This window comes from Pelophylax lessonae (assembly GCF_965119305.1).
Source record: "Pelophylax lessonae genome assembly, chromosome: 11".
NCBI classification, from domain to species: domain Eukaryota; kingdom Metazoa; phylum Chordata; class Amphibia; order Anura; family Ranidae; genus Pelophylax; species Pelophylax lessonae.
This window is the reverse complement of record NC_138778.1, coordinates 188,130,783-188,150,503: the sequence shown is the minus strand read 5'-3', so window position 1 is coordinate 188,150,503 and position 19,721 is coordinate 188,130,783. Positions and strand designations below refer to the sequence as shown.

Here is a 19,721-nt window from a genome sequence, read left to right as displayed (position 1 = left end):
GCTGAAGGGGTTTGTCTGCGAGTCCAGAGAAGCTAGCTCTAGGCTTACCAGACCAAGGATGCTTGGAACCTCATGGGGAAGATTTTAAAGATCTATTTCCCTTATTCTCCGTCCCAGAAGCACAAAATATATATATATATTTTTTTATGTGCTGCGAAGGAGGGCTCCATCCCTTTCCTAGACTATGGCAGGAAAGGGCTCTTCTCCCCCCCCAACCCCCCCGTGATACCCTTAATGATGTCATTCAGGGCAGCCCCAACAGGCGATCACCTTAAAAGGGCAGATCAATAAAAGCTTTCTTAGGGGCTTGATCCGGTAAGTGCGTCTACCAGCGCTTTTTGATTCACTGCTGCTAACATGGAGGAATCATCCTATCGGATGGATCAGGGGTCGTGATATTAAATCACCCTTGACGGGCCGCGTCCATCAGGCTCGGAATCAGATGAGAGTCTGAGTAGGGGAAGGCGGGGGAAGCTTTCTCATAGGCCCAAGCCCGGTCGTATGCGACCCTGCAAGACGTTTAACTCGCGGGCCAGGCTCTGTCCGTGAGGCTATGTCGCAGCCGACCTAGCGTGTAGCTGCGGTCTGCACGCACTCACTGGCTGGGCTGGGGGGGACCAATGGATCTAGATTATCCAGCCCAGCAGTTGACTGTAGATCTCCCGAGAGAAAACAAAAAAGATGTAAGGAAGGAGAAAATTGCTAAGACCAGAGATCCCAGCCGGGAGCCTAGTTCCTTACTCCTGACTAGACAGGTTAAAACGGATTACCTAGAGCAGAGAGGGGGTTATATACCAGCTGAGGACGGCCCATGGGCGCAGCCAGGTGTTTTTTGTCCTGCCTAGTCCTACTCCTGGGAGGGGACAACATAACCCACTAGTTATGATTGATGGAGCGCTGTGTCCGTCGATGAACGAAATTGTTTTTACAAAAATAAATCCTGTGGGGATTAAATACCACCAAAAGAAATCTCTACTTGTGTGAACAATTTGGATGCAGTATTGCATGAGTAATTGTCAAAGTGTGACAGCGCTGAAAGTTGAAAATTCTTAAAATGATTTCTGAAATGCAGGTTTTTAATGTAGACGTAAACCCAGTCACTAATTTTTGGAAAAATTCCTGCAAGCACCGCACACACTCCAATGGTATACAGCATGCAACTAAACCCAACACTAATAAAAAAAATAAAATAAAATTAAGTCTAATACAGCCATGTTTAACTTGTTTATTTTTCTTTATTTTTTTTCTCAAGCACTGTTTTTTTTTTCTGGAATTTTTCCCCAACAGGATAAAGATGTTAAACATAAAAAGAAAAAAAATCCACTCTATACAGCCCATAAGATGGAGATTCAACCATCATTACAATGCCTGGGAAAAGGAAGGAGGGTGGAAATAAACAGAAAAGCTAATAAAAGTTATTTACAAAATACAAGTATTGTGTTTCATTATTGTTTTTTTTTACCTTTATACAATGCTAAATGTTCTCAAATGTTCAACAATTTCTTGCTGGAGAACTGAAGCCATTATTAATGCTTAGAAGTGGACAAGGTTTAAAACAACATCAACGTTTTCAGTGCTGAGGACTGTCCGTGTCTGCACAGGGTTAAAAAAAAAATTATATATTAAATTTTTTTTTTTGCTTTTTTTTTTTTTTTAATGGGACAAGAAAAACGATATATACAACTAAAATGGAAATGGGGGCGATAAATACAGACTGAGTTTAAGCCTTTGCATGGAAGGAGAGACTTTTAGTTACTTTGACAAGGAGGCCATATTTTGGTAGCCGTGAGTGAACATATTATAGACCATCAGGAAGAACGACAGAACATATAAAAGGACGACCAGTATGAAGTGACCAGTTGTGAAAAGTACAGTAAATACAAAAATACACATTTGGCTAAAGCTAGAGATCACATTATCGGTGTACACAATGCCTCCCCCACCTTGACAGAATATGAGATATTAGCATGGGGGTCACCATGCACAGACATAAGCGGCAAGACATACTTTAGTACTGCTTTGGATAACTGGGGTATTTAGGAAAGCTCAGTGTTAGATTTTGACGGCTAACATTTCCTAATATGGTGAAAAAATAAAAAGTCAGGCAACCCAGACAGGCAATTGAAGGTTTCATAGTGTGTGGCCAGCAATGGATTGCTAGGGGTCCAAGCTGTGCATCCCCCCCCCCACCTGTTGGAATTTTTGGCAAGGTATCTATGGCAGTCAGCCTCAAAACAAACCTGAGCTTCACCTAGGGCAAAGCAACAGGTTCACTTTCATGGGAGCCTTCCCAGTGGGGTGAGTCTCATAATACACCATACCTAGAAGTACCAGGTATTCCCTTCTGCTCCAGGTGCTGAACTGAACAGTGGAGGAGCAAAGGAAAGCAAATCTATGCTGCTGGGAATAGGGAGTGGATGAAACCAAAACGGTTGCTCTTCAAGGCCTAATGCACACGGGCACCTGGGGGCGACATAGAGCCGTCCAAACAAATCAATTACAGGATGTGGCTGTACGCGAGTGATAAGCGGTTACTTGCGAAGGGCACACATGGACATATGCCCCTAGATGCGGGTCTGTCTGCACCTAGGGGTGTATGCCCACGCACAAGGCTACACGAGTACCAGCGTAGACTAGTGAAGAGCTGCGCCCTGTAACTGAATTTTATAGGCAGCCGTTTGTAAAGTCTTACTCCTGGGTTAGGCAAATATGGACAAATTTTAAATCCAATTCTATGGCTTTCAGGTGCCTGGTGCAACAAACATTTAATACTAATCACCTGGGTCAGAGGGGAAACTAAGCCCTGGTAAATGTAAAAACATTTTAGCATAGGAAAGTCTAATTCACATCACAGATGTTTCCCAACACCAGTCTGTTAGGGTGAAGGTTTAAGAGTTTTTGTTACTTATAGCATCTGGCTCTTAAAGCCACAAACCTAAAATGATCCCTTATAGTGGGGTTGCGCTTGTTTAGTCTAGAGAGTTTTTTTTTTTTTTTTTTTTACACTTCAAACTTACCTGATTCTCTGCTCCCCCATCCTCTGGCAGAATGTCCCTCGGCATCATCACATACAGTTACAACGATAATCCCCTGCACATAGGTGTGGCAGCCCAATAAGAAAAGTACAAAAGGAGGATAATTCCCTTGAAGTCTTGCTGCCGTCTAGGACTGAGGTTGCCCTCAGAACACACCGTACGAAAAAAAAACAGAGGGCGCACTGGCCTTGTGCATTATCCAACATTCCCTATGCTATCCAAAAAAATGTAAAAAATATTTTGGCTGGAGCTACACCTAAAATGTACCTGTTCCGACTTGCAAACAAATTTAACAACAAACCTTTGTTGACCAAACCTACAGACCCCATCTTGTTTGTAACCTTGTAACCTGGGGACGGCCTGTACTCACAAACATAGGTGATAAAAGCACTCATCAGGCCACTCCTCATGGCTACAATCCCCAGGCTAGCCAATGACTCGAGCTTAGGGGGGACCTCAGTAACCCTAAGCCAGCAGGGACCCTGGTGAGGTCCCCCCTAAGCTCAAATCATTGGCTAGCCTGAGAGAGTGTAGCCACGAGGTGTGGCCTGATGAGCGCTTTTATCACCTATGTTTGTGAGTAGTTATTTGTCATATTTTACCTTTAATTAAAAATGTTGTTGGATAATGCACAAGGCCAGTGTGCCCTTTGTTTTTATCGATGTCATCACATCCAGTGCAGGGCTCCGGCATTGGTCTTGATGATGTGAGAACTTAGACCGCTGGAGTATGGGGGAAAAGACACTGCGGGGACTGGTCTAGCAGCACTGAAGATCAGGCAAGTAGACCTTCTCTATGCATCCTAGACCTAAATGAGCGATTAAACCTTTCAGTGTGGCGCACCCCCACTGTGAGGAATCATTTTTAAGTTTTCCAAAGTTGGACTTTAAAAAAGTAAGTATAGGTTTTTCATATCTAATAATTAAGGACCAAGACATTAGCTCGTTGCATAGATATTGAACAGTTTCAGGATAGTAGGATAACATTTTAAATGAAGGTGCTACATTTGGGGAGCAAAAGGGGGACCTACACAATGATCTGATTTCCTGTTCAGTGATTCTCTGGACTTTGCCAACTAGCAATGTATTCCTCCTATTTGCCCAACATGGCAGCTTACATAAAAAGGAATAGACTACAATGCAAAGTGACAAATATCTCAGTTTCTGTACAGGTGTGGGTATAAACAATAGCGCTTTCACATCACAAGAGTACTGTGGTCCTTTAAAGTGACCCTGTCAAAGATCTCAATGGCAGTTCCCTCTGCAAGACTGTTCAGCATTCATCACCTCTGGGAGCGTCAGATCTCCGTTTCCCCTGCTGCTGTTGTGATTCTGTCTTCCGCCCCCTACATTACTGCTGTGGTGACAGGGGAGCCAGAGGGTGAAACCATAAAATGCAGTAGAGGGCACAGGCATCAGACACTCCCGGTGAAGTTGAAAGCTAAAGAGACTGATGGAGGCTGCAGCAATGGAATGAATGGGATGAAGACATGGGCTGCTGGAGTGGGGATTAATATTTCTCTTAGTACTGTACAGGGATTTACCATTGAGATACGGCTCACTTTAAAGGAAAACTGTGCTGACATTACTAAAAATACTAGTTGCCTGGCTACAAGTGAAGACAGTTGACCCAGTCTGACATATCTTCCAGTAATGAACTTAAAGCAAGAGATCAGCAATGGCAGCCTGCACATTCTTCCCAGTCCCGCTTCCTTCCAAAAAGGCAAAATCATTTACTTTGAGTCAAAGTGCAGGTTACAATTACTGTCCCCACAGGCTGCATTACCACACCATTGTTGAACCATATCTTTTGCCAGCGTTTAGAATTAAGAGAAGACAAGTTGCAAGATGGATATGCAACAACATTTTTAATACAAGCAGGCAGTTATGTAGCAAGTATTTAAATTGATATCACCAAATTAAAATAAGGAACGTGTCTAAATGGAAAAACAATGATTCAAAACCAAATTGGAAACAATTTTTTCTGTAAAGATGCTGTAGCCTACAAAGATTATAGAAGTACTAAAGCCCAAGAAGGATCACTTGCTGCAGTCAACCAGGTCTTATAAAGCTGACCTTACATGCAATGAGACTGGCACATGATGCAAAATATAATAAAAGGGACAATGTCAGGAGCGACTTAATGGAGGTGAAATCTAGTGCTGGGCCCTAAAGTGTATGCAAAGCCGGAATCTATTTTCAGTATGTCGTCATTATTAGAGGGCAGTCTGGAAAACCAGACAAGAAGATGATTTTAGAAGGATGGTTGATCTATTGATCTTTCAATTCCGCTAGTCTTCCGATGGCAGATATTTCGCTGTGACCGCAAAAGGTGGTTTTTGTAGGTCAGCTATCTAAAGTTTTAATGCAAGTACCAGATTCCAACAGCCTTATTTACCAACAATGCCAACTTCCCTTCTGCGATTGGCCATTTTCATCTAGGCCCTCTTGCAAAGCTTGTGATCTGAAGATCCTGCTGGTACCATCACTTCCTGTTGCCAATGGTAAGTCACTGCCTTCCGCCTAATAATTGTGTGGTCAGCCTTCAGTTAGGCGTTGGGTGCCATTCATATTTAACACGTATGCCTCCTGCAGATTTGATAGTCAACCCACAGACCAACTTAACGGGTGCACACAGCAGGCTGCTGCTAATTGCAAAACAGTGGCTTGGGGTTGTCAGCCTGCAACACAGGTGTTGTTACTGGTAGGATCTTCGGAGGGGGGGGGGGGGTTTACAAAACACAATTTGCTTTTACATGCAGTGTATACAATGAGGCACGATGGAAAACATACTGAAAAATAGATTTTGGGTTTTATACAGACTTTAAAGGCAATCGGTTATGATAGAATTTCAGGAGGGATGTGTTGCTGACTTGTTTTTAGAAGGGAAAGCTCCACGGTTGTGTGCTGTTTATCCTGGCTCCAAATGGACATACTGACCCACAACAAGAATACAGCCATGAAGATGGAAATGCAGTCCTGGCTGGTTCCAGTATAAGCAGGATCAGGATGTCAGCCCTGAAATCTGCACCTTAAAAACAAGTCAGTCAGCGCTGGCAGTTATCCTATATTCCTACCCTCCCTGGCTCTCAAAGTATTTGGATTATTTTGAATCAAACTATCAGGTACCTTTGTGTATGGTCAGCTTTAGGCACTAATAAAACTATAACCAAATAATTTGGTTAAACATTTTAGCTTGAAATGGGCATTTTTACAGATTCTGCTCATTTTTTTTATACCCTGTAACCACATCATAGTTAAATAGTAGCCTTTGATTATCCTTCAAATAATCGGCATTTGGCATGTCAAGCATGGTCATCATAGGACTAATAAACAGCGAGCAGACATTGCTCACGTGGAACACCATAAAGCTACAACAGAAAATGAAAAACTTTCTAGAAATGTATTTTTTAAACTTTCTGAACTAAGAAAATGACTATGAAATGTTGCCTGTTCTAGTGATCAGTACAGGCCTTAACATACCCACTTGGTATCTGAACCAAGCCCTATATCATCCTGCCGTGGAAATAAGTGCTTTCTTAAGATTACTAGAACGTAGAGGTACCTCCTGGGTGGGATCTGAGATGTCATAAGCCCTTCCCCTTGTCTGATACCTCAGCTGCAGCCGCACTTGAGGAGCTAGTAGGAACAAACTGTTACAAGCACACACTGTTCAGGCATTAGGGAAAATGGGGAGCCACAAACTGCAGCAACTGCGCCTCCGACTCCTGAGCTGCACGCAGAGAGCCGGAGGGACGGCAGCAGGTTAAGTACACGGTGTCACACATACAACATAGCTTGATTAAAAGGAAAAAAAAAAAAAAGAACAAAAACAAGAAACAAAGATAACGAGGAGAAGGTAACAGATCTCTAAAGTTCTTAAATTCACTAAAAACTGTGAAACTGGCGCTCTGCTCCGGGGATAAAGTTTGAATATCAAACAGAGGATTCTTCTGAAGCCAAATTGTCTTGTCGGATTTATATATATTTATATAGATTTATTTCTTTGCAAGTTTTTCACCCGCCACTGTTCTTTATCTGTGGAGGGGCCGCGGTCTGGAGGAAGGGCAGGGCGGAGAGGAAGGGGGTCCCTCTGTGTCTTTGGCAGTTCGGGAGCTGCAGGAAGATCGGCGTGAGGGACGCGGCCCTCCCCAGTCTGTAGGTTCGTTGGTTCCCGCAATTTCTGGTTTTGGGGTATAGGAAAGGGGAAAGTGTCGCCTCTCCCAGGGCTGTACAGTCTGAAAAAGACAAAGAGGCAAAAATAAAGCTTCAAGCATATCAGTTTACTTAAAGTGTTACTAAACCAAAGACCCGACATTCACTATATCGGGCCTCCCACAGTACACAAAACATGGAAATGCAATTATTTTAGTAAATATATACTGCTAAATACTTTTTCTCATTAGCAGTATACAGCAGTCTTGTGACTTCTATCAGTGCTTGGTTAAAGCTTGTAGTAGGAGTTTTCATTTTCCTCTGATTGTCCTATTTGGCTGCAGAACCCCTGAGCCTCTCTGTCTGGACAGTTCTGATTGGCCCTGTGCTGATCACATGCATTCTCCCAAGAAAAAAAAAAACTCTCTAGCAACACACACCAAACTGAGCATGTGCAGCTTGCCCAGAAAGCTCTGTTCTATCAGGAGATAGATTGAGGACAGTGGAAGAAGGGGAGGATCAGGATCAGTCTTTTTACTTAATGCAGAGGATTAACCCCTTGGGTTCCACAGCAAGTATACCTTGCATTCTTTACTGCATATACAGACTGATTTTACTGTTCGGGGTTTTAGTAATACTTTAAAGCCAAACCACCACCACTTGCCTGAACATTTTCCTGCAGATTACATTTTCTACATTATTTATTTTTTAAGGATTGTTTACTTTGCTATGATTTTCAGCGCCATTCAATGCCACAGCATCTCCATGCCCATATATCATTAGGAAGGAATAAATAAGTAGAGTCAGGATGTCAAAGACCAAGATCACAGCAGAAGGGCAGGAGATGGGATGTAGAGATTTTCAAAAATATAAAACTAGTGGATAATTCAACCATCATCCAACCACAACAAATATTAGTTATAGGCGGATCCTCTTTAGGAAAAATATTTGATGACTGTGTTACTAACTACATAACACACGTCAGTGAATACTCACTTCTACCTGCCTGGAAAATTTAACCACTTGCCCTCACAGGCAAAGTGACGTAAATAAACCTGTGAGGCTCTGGGGAGCGAGCGCGCTCTCCCGCACGGTCACGGACCACCCCCCCCCCCCCCCCGCGGGTGTGACCGGCGGACCCGATGTCCGCCGCTCACTCTGCGATTGGCGGGGGAGAGGGAGAAAGTCAGGCAGCTTGTGTAAACAAGCTGCCTGTCATTCTCCCCTGTGTAGAGACACCGATCATACGGTTCTACTATGTAGGACCGTTAATCAGTGTAACTACAGCTCAACAGACAGCCAATCACAGTTAGAATCACACCCCTAGGGACACACGCAGCCCCTCCCTCTCAAATAAAGTTAACCCCTTCACTGCCAGTGTATTTTTACAGTAACAGTGCATATATATAGCACTGATTACTGTAGAAATTTCACTGGTAACCCCAAAAGTGTCAAAAATGTCAGTCAAGGGTCCGATCTGTCCGCCGCAATGTCGCAGTACCGGAAAAAAAAAAAAAAAAAAAAAAAAAAAAAAATCGCAGATCGCCGCCATTACGCGTTAAAAAAAAAAAACCCAAAAATGACAAAAATCTTTCCCTTTGTTAGTAAACACAATAACTTTTGCGCAAACCAATCAAAATATGCTTTTTGCGTTTTTTTTTTTACCAAACATAGGTAGCATAAAACAAATTGGCCGATAATGTTAAAAAATTTTGATTTTTACTTTTTTTTTTGGGGAATTTCATATAAAAAAAATGTGAAAAATATTGTTATTTTTGCAAAATTTACGCTCTTTATTGTTTATAGTGCGTGATCAAAAAAAAAAAAAAAAAAAAAAAAAAAAAAAAAAATCGCACAGGTGATCAAATACCACCAAAAGAAAGCTGTTTGTGGGGAAAAAAAGGACGTCAAATTCGTTTAGGTACAGCGTTGCGCGACCGCGCAATTGTCCGTTAAAGTCACGCAGTGCCAAATCGCAAAATACCCCCTGGTCGTTTAGCAGCCAAATCCTCCGGGGCTTAAGTGGTTAACAATCCCTTCAACTGTGTCAATGCAAGCCCCTAAACGCCATCTTTACACCAAAAAAGAAAAAGCTTTATCAAACAAAATTTGAAACACAAAGTCTGGATAAGTTTACAAAGTTGCCAGCAGATGGCACTGTAAATTGCTCCCACAACAAATGCTGCTTTTTACTAGTACTGTATAGGTTTATGAATGGCAGTACACACCTGGTACTACACATTCTACAAAAAAAAAAAAAAAAAATCAACAAGTCTAAAGTAGCATGGGTGAATTAAAGTAACTAAAGTCAAAACGTTTTTATTTTTGATATAGGGGGATATGGAACAGAACATCTGTCAATTTTAATTGGTCTGTGTCCCCGTTTGGGAGATTCACCCTCTCGATTTGTCCAATTTATCATTAAACTGTGTGTTCTCCAGAAAAGTAATAGAGGGGAAATCTTCCAATGAGGACACTAGTTTTGGTGTTCTGGAGGTCCCCAAGAGATTCCCTTAATTTGCAAGGATTTCCTCTCACTTCCTGTTTTGGCTATGGGACAGCAAGTGACGGTAAATCTCCTCAATGAGTAACAGATGGCAAAAATAAATCTTTTAGGGGTTATAACCCTCACTCTATCCAAAATGAGAGAAAAAAAGTTTTGCCTATAGTCTTTAAAAACACAAAGTACAGTAGACTTGGTGGCTGCATTAGTTTTATCCTTTCAGGCTTTATTTGCACTTGGTGATCCTTTCTAAATGTCACTTCCTTACTTAAGGCGACCATGATCACTCCCTGTACTATATTTATGAGAAGCAGAGTTGTCACCTTAGGACAGGGAGCGTGTAAGCACAAAACACCTTCTCGCTCGCTCCATTGTAAAATACCAGTTACATCACTTACCGTCTCTTCATAACCTGAGTCTGACACGGAGCTCTGTGTCTCCTCAGAGATCAGACGCGGAGTGTCCCTTGAAGTGGGTGTGGGAGGAGCAGACAGGACGTCGGGGCTGAGCGGAGAGAAGTCAGGCACAGCCTGCCAGCTACTGGTGTCCGGAGAGGGAGGCTGCATTGAGAAAGACTGAGGCGTCAATGAACCTTCAGATGTCCGATGAGTCCTGGAAAACAGATTGATGGCAATTAAACCTTAATTCAATCCTCATTATAAAAAAACGAGTATGGAGCAGTGTACATCCTGCACACGCAGTAAGTGAGGCATCACATTACCTGCTGCCCCGACGTTGAGGTGGGAGGCTGGTGCTGACCCACCTCGATCGTTCCAACTCTTCACACTTTGCATGCAAAGTCGAAAAGGCTGCATCCGAGAGATCCTCCAACTGGAATGAACAACAAAAACGGAAAAACATTAAAAACACAGATTTTCTTTTAAAGAGGTTTACTAAAGCATTTCCATAACAAATCTCAGAAACAAGGGATTTATTTCGAATTTATAATAGCGGGTGTGGCCATGCAAATTATTTAAGTCTGCACTTATGGTTAACTGTGCATCCAGAACTGCTGGGTCAGAGCTCAGATGCAAACTAACATTCTTCTGTGCACTGGTTCATTGAGTCCCGGTTCACACTTGTGCGATGCACGAAGGCTGCAAATTCGCAGCCTGTTCCCGCATCGCAAATGCACATCTGGCAGTTCACACTGCCATGTGATACGCAGGGGGTGTCAATGAAATGCTAACGACACCCCCAGTTTGATCGCATATCGCAGTGCGATCTGACAGTTCGCACCGGATCGGATCGCACAACCACTGTGCGATCTGATCCTGATGCGGCTGGAAAAAAGGGTCATGTGGGTGTTTGGTGCGGATACAGTGCGAATTCAGCCATACAAAGTGTATGGCTGAATTCGCATCCGCACCTCCGATCGCATGTAATGAAGGAGCAGTGTGCTCCGAATTACATGCGATCGGCGCACTCGCAGAAATGTGAACCGACCCTCAAGGGCTTTCTGGTTTCTATATTGATAAAATTATAACACACTGTATTGCGCTGTGACTGCTGCAACCAGCAGGTTTGTTAGTAAACAAACCGCATGTGAGCACTATGACTGGCTGTCACTGCCTGACTGGGAACCGCAGAGACTGGTTCCCAATCATTAGACCAGGGCCTCCCAGGAGGACTTTAAAAAAGATTGTAGGTGAATTATTTGCTGGCAGGGGGGGGGGGGGGGGGGGGGGGGACTTCATAGCCTGATGGACTTTAACATCTTTACGCTGGCAGTAAACATATATGCATACCAGAATGTAAAGAAAGCTGCGTGGGTTGAACGAAAAAAAAAAAAAAACTGAGGAGCTCAGGAGGAGTTGCTGTACTGACCATCCAATGTTAGTACAGCTAACTTTCTGCTGAGCTATTGTGTTCTGACAGGGGGGCGGTCAGCGCTCTCTGCTACTAGCTGCCAGCACTGATTGGATGCTGGTTTTCCCAACATGCTCGTTCGACAGAAGCCGGCAGTTCAACCAGCTTCTCTCGGTCAGGCTGGGGTACACACAGCCAAATATTGGCAAGTTTCTGTTGAATCTGGCAATATTTAGCCCGTGTGTACCAGGCTTTAGAAGATCCCCCCTTTCCTCACTCTACCTTTGCCCAACAAAGCTTCGGGCCTGTGAACGCTTTCCCCCTTTCATGTTGTACAGTTGGTTTGTGGGGATAGGGGTTTGTCTGACATTGCACCGCTAAGTATTTTGGTGGTACTTTAGGGTCCCTATGTGATGCGGTGTCCTGCATGACATGATGGTTCTGGGAACTTCACTCGTTGGGCATCATACCGCTGAGTGAATGTAATTTATTGTGTGATTGGACTGTTAAGGGGTGTATTTTTTCGATACATCGTAGCACAGGGGAGAATGTACCTCGATAAAGTGTTTTTTTTTTTTTTTGTATATTTTAAAAAATATAAAAATCTGTTGGCACAGGGGCCATTCCTGAGAATTTTCAATGACTGACCTCAGGAGTTAAGGTGTTATCCAAAAGACATTACTGATGACCTTCCTCCAAGTCTGAACAACAAATATCTAATAAGTATCATTTGTATTTGACTTCACTCACCTCGTCTATCTCCTTTTCTGAATTTGGAGTCAGAGGAGAGATTTTAACAACACGCCAGCTGCAGGAGGAAAAAGGAAAAGAAATTAGGATTCCCAGACCTGTACTGGGGTTACACTGGAGCCTTGTGTCTCTTTGTATGCAACACTCTTGAAATTAAGGGGCGATATGATCAACATGTACAAATACATAAGGGGTCCACATAGTGAACTTGGTGTTGAGTTAAGGCCAGTACACACGTGCAGATTGTCGGCTGAAAAGATTCGGCCGACGACCGATCGGCCGATTTTCGGCTTGTTAGTATGATGCTTCCGACAGCGCACTTTCGGCCGAACAGAATCTGTCGTGCAAGCATTAAAATTGTTGTATGCCGACACAAGAACGGCCGATTGTTCGCCAGTCAGTACAGAATTCAGCCGACAGACAGCAGATTTGCAAGACTGGGCATGCTCAGAAAAGAAAAAACACAGGGAAAGTTAACCATCACATGACATCACTTCTGCAGTCGGCGGACAAAATTCGTGTGCAGTCTTTTGCACTTTTCAGCGGACAGGACAGCCCGGGGACAAAAGACGGCCGATCGGTCTGCCGACGATCGGTACGTGTGTACGGGGCTTTATTCACTTTAAGGTCATCACAGAGGACAAGGGGGCACTAAGTCTGGAGGAAAAGATTTCATCTCCAAATACAGAAAGGCTTTTTCACAGTAAGAGCTGTGGAAATGTGGAAAAGACTCCCTCAAAGGTGGTTCTGTCCAGCTTAGTAAATTGTTTTAAGGCCTGGATTCCTTCCTAAAATGTACATAATACAGGTCCCTCTCAAAAAATTAGCATATTGTGATAAAGTTCATTATTTTCTGTAATGTAATGATAAACATTAGACTTTCATATATTTTACATTCATTAAACACAACTGAAGTAGTGCAAGCCTTTTATTGTTTTAATATTGATGATTTTGGCATACAGCTCATGAAAACCCCAAATTCCTATCTCAAAAAATTAGCATATTTCATCCGACCAATAAAAGAAAAGTGTTTTTAATACAAAAAAGGTCAACCTTCAAAAAATTATGTTCAGTTATGCACTCAATACTTGGTCGGGAATCCTTTTGCAGAAATGACTGCTTCAATGCGGCGTGGCATGGAGGCAACCAGCCTGTGGCACTGCTGAGGTGTGATGGAGGCCCAGGATGCTTCGATAGTGGCCTTGAGCTCATCCAGAGTGTTGGGTCTTGCGTCTCTCAACTTTCTCTTCACAACATCCCACAGATTCTCTATGGGGTTCAGGTCAGGAGAGTTGGCAGGCCAATTGAGCACAGTAATACCATGGTCAGTAAACCATTTACCAGTGGTTTTGGCACTGTGAGCAGGTGCCAGGTCATGCTGAAAAATGAAATCTGCATCTCCATAAAGCTTTTCAGCAGATGGAAGCATGAAGTGCTCCAAAATCTCCTGATAGCTAGCTGCATTGACCCTGCCCTTGATAAAACACAGTGGACCAACACCAGCACCTGACATGGCACCCCAGACCATCACTGACTGTGGGTACTTGACACTGGACTTCAGGCATTTCCCTCTCCCCAGTCTTCCTCAGGGTCCGGTCACCTCTTCTCATTGTGCAGCGTTTTCTGCCACACTTTCTCCTTCCCACAGACTTCCCACTGAGGTGCCTTGATACAGCACTCTGGGAACAGCCTATTCGTTCAGAAATTTCTGTGTCTTACCCTCTTGCTTGAGGGTGTCAATGATGGCCTTCTGGACAGCAGTCAGGTCGGCAGTCTTACCCATGATTGCGGTTTTGAGTAATGAACCAGGCTAGGAGTTTTAAAAGCCTCGGGAATCTTTTGCAGGTGTTTAGAGTTAATTAGTTGATTCAGATGATTAGGTTAATAGCTCGTTTAGAGAACCTTTTCATGATATGCTAATTTTTTGAAATAGGAATTTGGGGTTTTCATGAGCTGTATGCCAAAATCATCAATATTAAAACAATAAAAATCTTGCACTACTACTTCAGTTGTGTGTAATGAATCTAAAATATATGAAAGTCTAATGTTTATCAGTACATTACAGAAAATAATGAACTTTATCACAACATGCTAATTTTTTGAGAGGGACCTGTATAGCTGGGTACTGACATTTATAGGTAAATAGAATAGCCAATTGCCTCCTGGTGGATCAGGAAGGAATTTGTTACCCTGCTGGAACAAATTGGATCATGCTTTGCTGGGGTTTTTCGCCTTCCTTTGGATCAACTGTGGGTATGGGATTGTGAATATGGGATTGTAGGTGCTTTAAGCCAGGGGGTCTCCAAACTGAGGCCCTTTGATTAATTTTATCCAGCCCACGGGACATTATTCCTTTCACTGACACCAATGATGGGACACTATTCCTCCTAAGGACACCAGAAATGGCAGGATAAATTCCTCCCACTGACCTAAACAATTAGGCACCCTCTAATACTAATAGGTCACTATTCACCCTTCTACTGACTACAAGCACTATGTAATTTTTTTACTTCCACTGACGCTGGGGGCATTTTCTACTTCCACTGGACACTCTGGCCCCCCTAAAGTCTGAAGTACAGTAAACCTGCCCTTTTTTTTAGAAAGTTTAGAGACCCCTGCTCTAAGCTATCACGGTGTCTACACATTAAGAAGTCCGCAAAGTGGGCATCACCAGCATTCAGCTAGGAATAGGAAACTCAACTGAGCGAGTAACTGCGATGACAAGTTCCCTTTAAAGAGGAACACCACCTAAAACAAATTTAAACTCCCCGCTATCTGGAGGTTGGTGGATGGATAGTTTCCTTCCAAAGAATAAGAAATTGAGGAGATCAGGGCTGAAACAGGTGTCTCGTTGTAAGGTTTGCTCCTTTTATTGTTCTAGCAACAACTAAAAATTTTGGATCTTGCCTCACTTTCTCTTAGTAACAATGATCGCTAGGACAAATAGGGAGAGCAAATTTACCCAACAGTGACAGAGACCGCAATAAACACTTGATTAGTGTTCTAAACCTTCACCGCTCTCTCTTTAACAATAGGAGCACCATGCCACCCTTTTAAAAATCGAACTGTTTGCAAATGGGATTTTTTACTTACCGTAAAATCCATTTCTCTGATGTTCATTGATGGACACAGCTCCTCATCTTCTTGACTACATGGGTTATATTGCCCCCTACAGGAGTATGACACTAGGCAGAAAATAACTTGACTATGCCTATGAGGCATTCCTAGGGGGTGTACTCCCACTCTTTACTATAAGGTACTCAGTTTTGTTACAAGCCGTGTCAGAAGAGAAAATAACCAAACTTCATAGAGGTGTCTGTCAATAAACATCAGAGAAATGGGCTTTACAGCAAGTCAAAAATCCAATTTTCTCTTTTGTTTACTGACGGACACAGCTCATCTTCTTGACTACGTGGGATGTCCCAAAGCAGTGTCAAAACATGGAGGGGTGGGAACAGCAAGAAAAAAATACTTCCCAAGGCTAAACCTAGCCAACCAGGTAACAGGGCTCAACCATAAAACAACTGGAGCTCACCTGAAAAAAATTAAAACACCCTCAAAGAGGACCAAGTCCTCTAAAGAGCAGCCTGCAAAACCTTGTGGCCGAAAGAAGGAACCGCAGATGCCAACAAATCCACCTGATAAAACTTTGTGAACCTGTGCACAGGCGACCAGGTGGCTGCCTTGCAAACTTGCATCACTGATGCCTGATGATGGAAGGCCTAGGAGGCACCAAGCACCTAAGTAGAGTGCACCTTAACAGGGAAAGGAGGAACCTGACCCTTAATGGAATAAGCCTGAACCACAGTCTGTCTGAGCCATCTGGAAATGTTCGCAGCAGAAGCAGCCAACCCTTTGCGAGGACCATCCGTGAGAACAAATAGGGAGTCTGACTTTCTAAAAGACTCCCTAGCTGCAAGGTACACCCTTATTGCCTGAAACACATTCAGGGAATGCAAGGCAATTTCCTTAGGATGCTTAGGTCTGGGACACAGGGAGGGCAACACAATGTCTTAATTTAAATGGAAATCAGAGATGACCTTTGGAAGGAACTATGGACATGGACGAAGAACCACCTTATCTCCGTGAACCACCAGGTAAGGCGAACGACAAGACAGCGCCGCCAGCTCGGACACCCTACGGACAGAAGTAACAGCCACCAAAAAGGCAACCTTCTGGGACAAATTTAAGCAGGGGAACCCCCCCCCCACCGAATGTTTTTAAATAGGAGGCTTCTGGAGAACTGACAAGACCAAATTGAGGTCCCACCGCGGCAATGTAGACAGAACCGGAGGTGTCCCACTCCCTGGAGAAAGGTACGCACCAAGGGGTGTGTGGCCAATGGATGCTGAAAGAAAACCACCAAAGCCAAAAACCTAGCCCTTGATGGTACTCAAGGCCAAGCGCTGCTCCATCCCTCCGAGGAAAGCCAAGATCCGAGTAGCCAAAAAGGAGCGAGGGTGAACCCTGAGGGATCCACACCACGCAATGTACGATTGTTAATCTTCCAAGTATGATGGTAAATGTTCCTAGAAGTAGATTTTCTAGCTTTGAACAGTGTAGGAATCACGACTCAGACAACCCTTTATCCTTCACCACCTGGCTTTCAACAGCCAAGCCATCAAAGCCAGCAACTCTAAAGCAGGATGGAAGATTGGTCCTTGCAACAACAGATCTTCCCTGAGAGGAAGTCTCCAAGGAGCATCGGCGACCAGCTGTACCAGATTGGCGGACCAAGACTGACGAGGCCAGTCTGGAGCCACTAGAATACCTTCTGCCTCGATTCTGCGCAGGAGTCTCGGCAGATGCTTGAGAGGAGGAAAAGCATAAAATCAGATTATACCGACTCCAAGGAATGCCAGATGAGTCTGTGGTGTCGGCTAGAGGATCCCGAGACCGTTCCACAAACCTCTGCACTTTTCTGTTGAGGTGAGAGGCCAACAGATTCACCTCAGGAGTACCCCACCGGAGGCACAACTGATGAAACACCTCCGGATAAAGTGACCCTTCCTCCTGATCAACCGCCTGTCGACTGATCAGTAATCGGCCTACCAATTTTCCACCCCTGGAATGTGCACAGCAGAATTGTTCCGCCCATCTTAGAATGCTGGCTACTTCCCGAGCTGCCAGAACACTTCTCGTACCCCCCTTGGTGATTGACATAGGCCATGGTCGTGGCATTGTCCGATTAAATCCGTACCGGACACCCCTGGAGACAACATGTCCAATGATCTAGACAGAGTCCAGTACATCAGTAGCCTGGACTAGAGACCAGATCCCCTGAGCACACTGTGTTCACACGTCCAATACAGTGGAAGAAACTATTTGCCCTGACGAAGTGCCGGAGAACGAAGCCACCAAACCAGGGACAGGGGAGTAGGGACCCCCCCCAGGGACCCCCCCCTCCCCCCACGTACCCGGCTCAACAGTATCAGATTGTCTACAGACTGAGGATTCTTTTTGCAGAGGTCTTATGTAGAACTGTGCAAATAGAACCACCTCGAAGGTAGACACCATCAGACCCAGTACCCGCATGCAAGGCCGAAGAGATGACTGACTGCTGGAAAGTAGAATCTGAATTGCCTCCTGCAATCTCTGAAGTTTTTCCAGAGGAAGAAACACTCTGAGGCCGAGTCCAGAGTCAGACCCGGATAGCCCAGGCTTATGGACGGAACCAGAGCAGACGTCTGAAGATTCCAACGGAACACTTACAGAATTTGCAGAGTAATCTCTAAGTTGTCCAACAGAGCAGTCAAACACTCGCAAAAGCAGATCGTCCAGATACTCCAGTACTGCTATCCCTTGGTGACCCACGCCTCCGATGCTGCGCTAGTCGCATCCTCCATCTTTAAGGTTCCCCGCACTGAAACAATCCGCTCATCCACTAGCGCCTTTTCATGCGCGGCTAGAGGGGCAGAGGAATCATCCTCACTATCTGAGCTCGCAGGGTGCGCGGACACAGACCCCGAAGGGTAAGTCATATCTGTGGCGGACGAATCAGATTCTGGATCTGATGAGACAGGAAGCAGGTGAAGGTGGGAGACGTTTTGTTGCTAGCCCGTTTGCCCAGGACCAAATCTACCTTGGACACAAAGGACTCCAGGACTGCCGTCAGTGCAGTCGGTTGTTGGGACTAAGGGGGCCGGACAGCCTCAGAGGGGATCAGGTGGTGAAATATGCTCCAGGGACTCCATGAATGGAGAGGGGAACCCACACAAAAAGAAAAGTCTAGAACACTGCAAGGGAAATCCCACCGCACCGGCGGCACCACAAGACCCAGCACAGAGCACTACCGCTGCAATAGCAGAGAGAGGGAGAGAGAACCCCACAAACAGGCTCGCCACCACCGGTCAGGTACTCAACACCAAACTGACTGCACACCATGCGGCGATCAGGAAGAGGAATATCCAGGGATCAGCACTAGAGGCCGAGAAGGGGCTCCCACCGCAGAATCACTGCCTACCTGGCTCCAAAAACATGGTTGTTGCTATTTTTAATGGGAAACCTCAAGAAAACGGCCGCCGTCCTGTAGCATAAAAGGCTACAAGAAAATGGCAGGTACCAAGCAGCTCCCGGGAGCTGTAGGGGGGACCCCAGAAGCTTGAAAACGATCCCAACAGGAAGGGGAGCTCTGGTAGGTGGGGGGGGGGGGGGAGGTAGGGGGCAAAGGCCTGCAGAAGCAGAAAATGACAAAAAAAGATGGAGCCCGGGGGTCCGACCATCCCAGGGAGGGGCCCACGTCCACCCCAAAACCCTATAGGGGTAGAGGGGAGGAGGTAACAGCTACTTACCACACAAGTAACAGGGTGGGCACCACACTGGACAGACCACCGCTCCATCGTAATGTGGGTGCTGTCGTCCAGGAGGAAGCCAGTTCGTATGCGCCCTCGCCAGCCCCTATGTCACGGCCAACCTAGCGTGCAGCTGTGGTCTGCACGCGCTCGCTGGCCATACTGGAGGGACCCTCCGGATATGGATTATCCAGTCCATCGCCCAGTCCACTTGATTTTAGATCTCAAGAGGAAAAAAATTCCTTTAATTGCCACAACCAGGGATCCCAGCAAGGAACCAGGTCCTTACTCCTGACAAGGCAGAAAAAAACTGAGTACCTATAGCAGAGAGTGGGAAAGGAAAGATGCACTGCTCAAGGTAATGGGAAGCTTGATGACCAACAGCGGTGCTCGCCCCGGCTCGCCTTTACTTTACATTACTAATGATTAAGCACACATCTTAGTGTGTGAAACGCGTCTACCTTGCCACTTTTTTGCCACATTGGGATGTCCAATAAACCTGGATTTTGACAACATCTGAGTGCAGCCATTTCTTTTCATTATAGAGAGTGGGAGTATACCCCCTGGGACTGCCCCATAGGCATAGTCAAGTTCTTTTCTGCCTAGTGTCCTACTCCTGTAGGGGGCAGTATAACTTACGTAGTCAAGAAGATGAGGAGCTGGGTCAGTCAATGAACAT

At 44.8% G+C, this 19,721-nt stretch overlaps 1 protein-coding gene across 5 annotated transcripts in view; it reads right to left on the bottom strand.

Moving 5' to 3' along the window:
• Positions 1-5,775: 5,775 nt before the first annotated feature.
• Positions 5,776-19,721, bottom strand: part of KANSL1 (KAT8 regulatory NSL complex subunit 1) — a 233,457-nt gene continuing 219,511 nt past the window's right edge. For all 5 annotated transcript variants that reach the window (XM_082271986.1, XM_082271987.1, XM_082271988.1 and 2 more), the window contains 4 exons: positions 12,252-12,309; positions 10,414-10,523; positions 10,091-10,304; positions 5,776-7,272 (listed from right to left, as the gene is read on the bottom strand). In XM_082271986.1, coding sequence (XP_082128112.1) covers positions 7,069-7,272; positions 10,091-10,304; positions 10,414-10,523; positions 12,252-12,309 — 586 coding nt within the window. In that variant the 3' untranslated portion in view covers positions 5,776-7,068. The remainder of the gene's footprint in view (positions 7,273-10,090; positions 10,305-10,413; positions 10,524-12,251; positions 12,310-19,721) is intronic.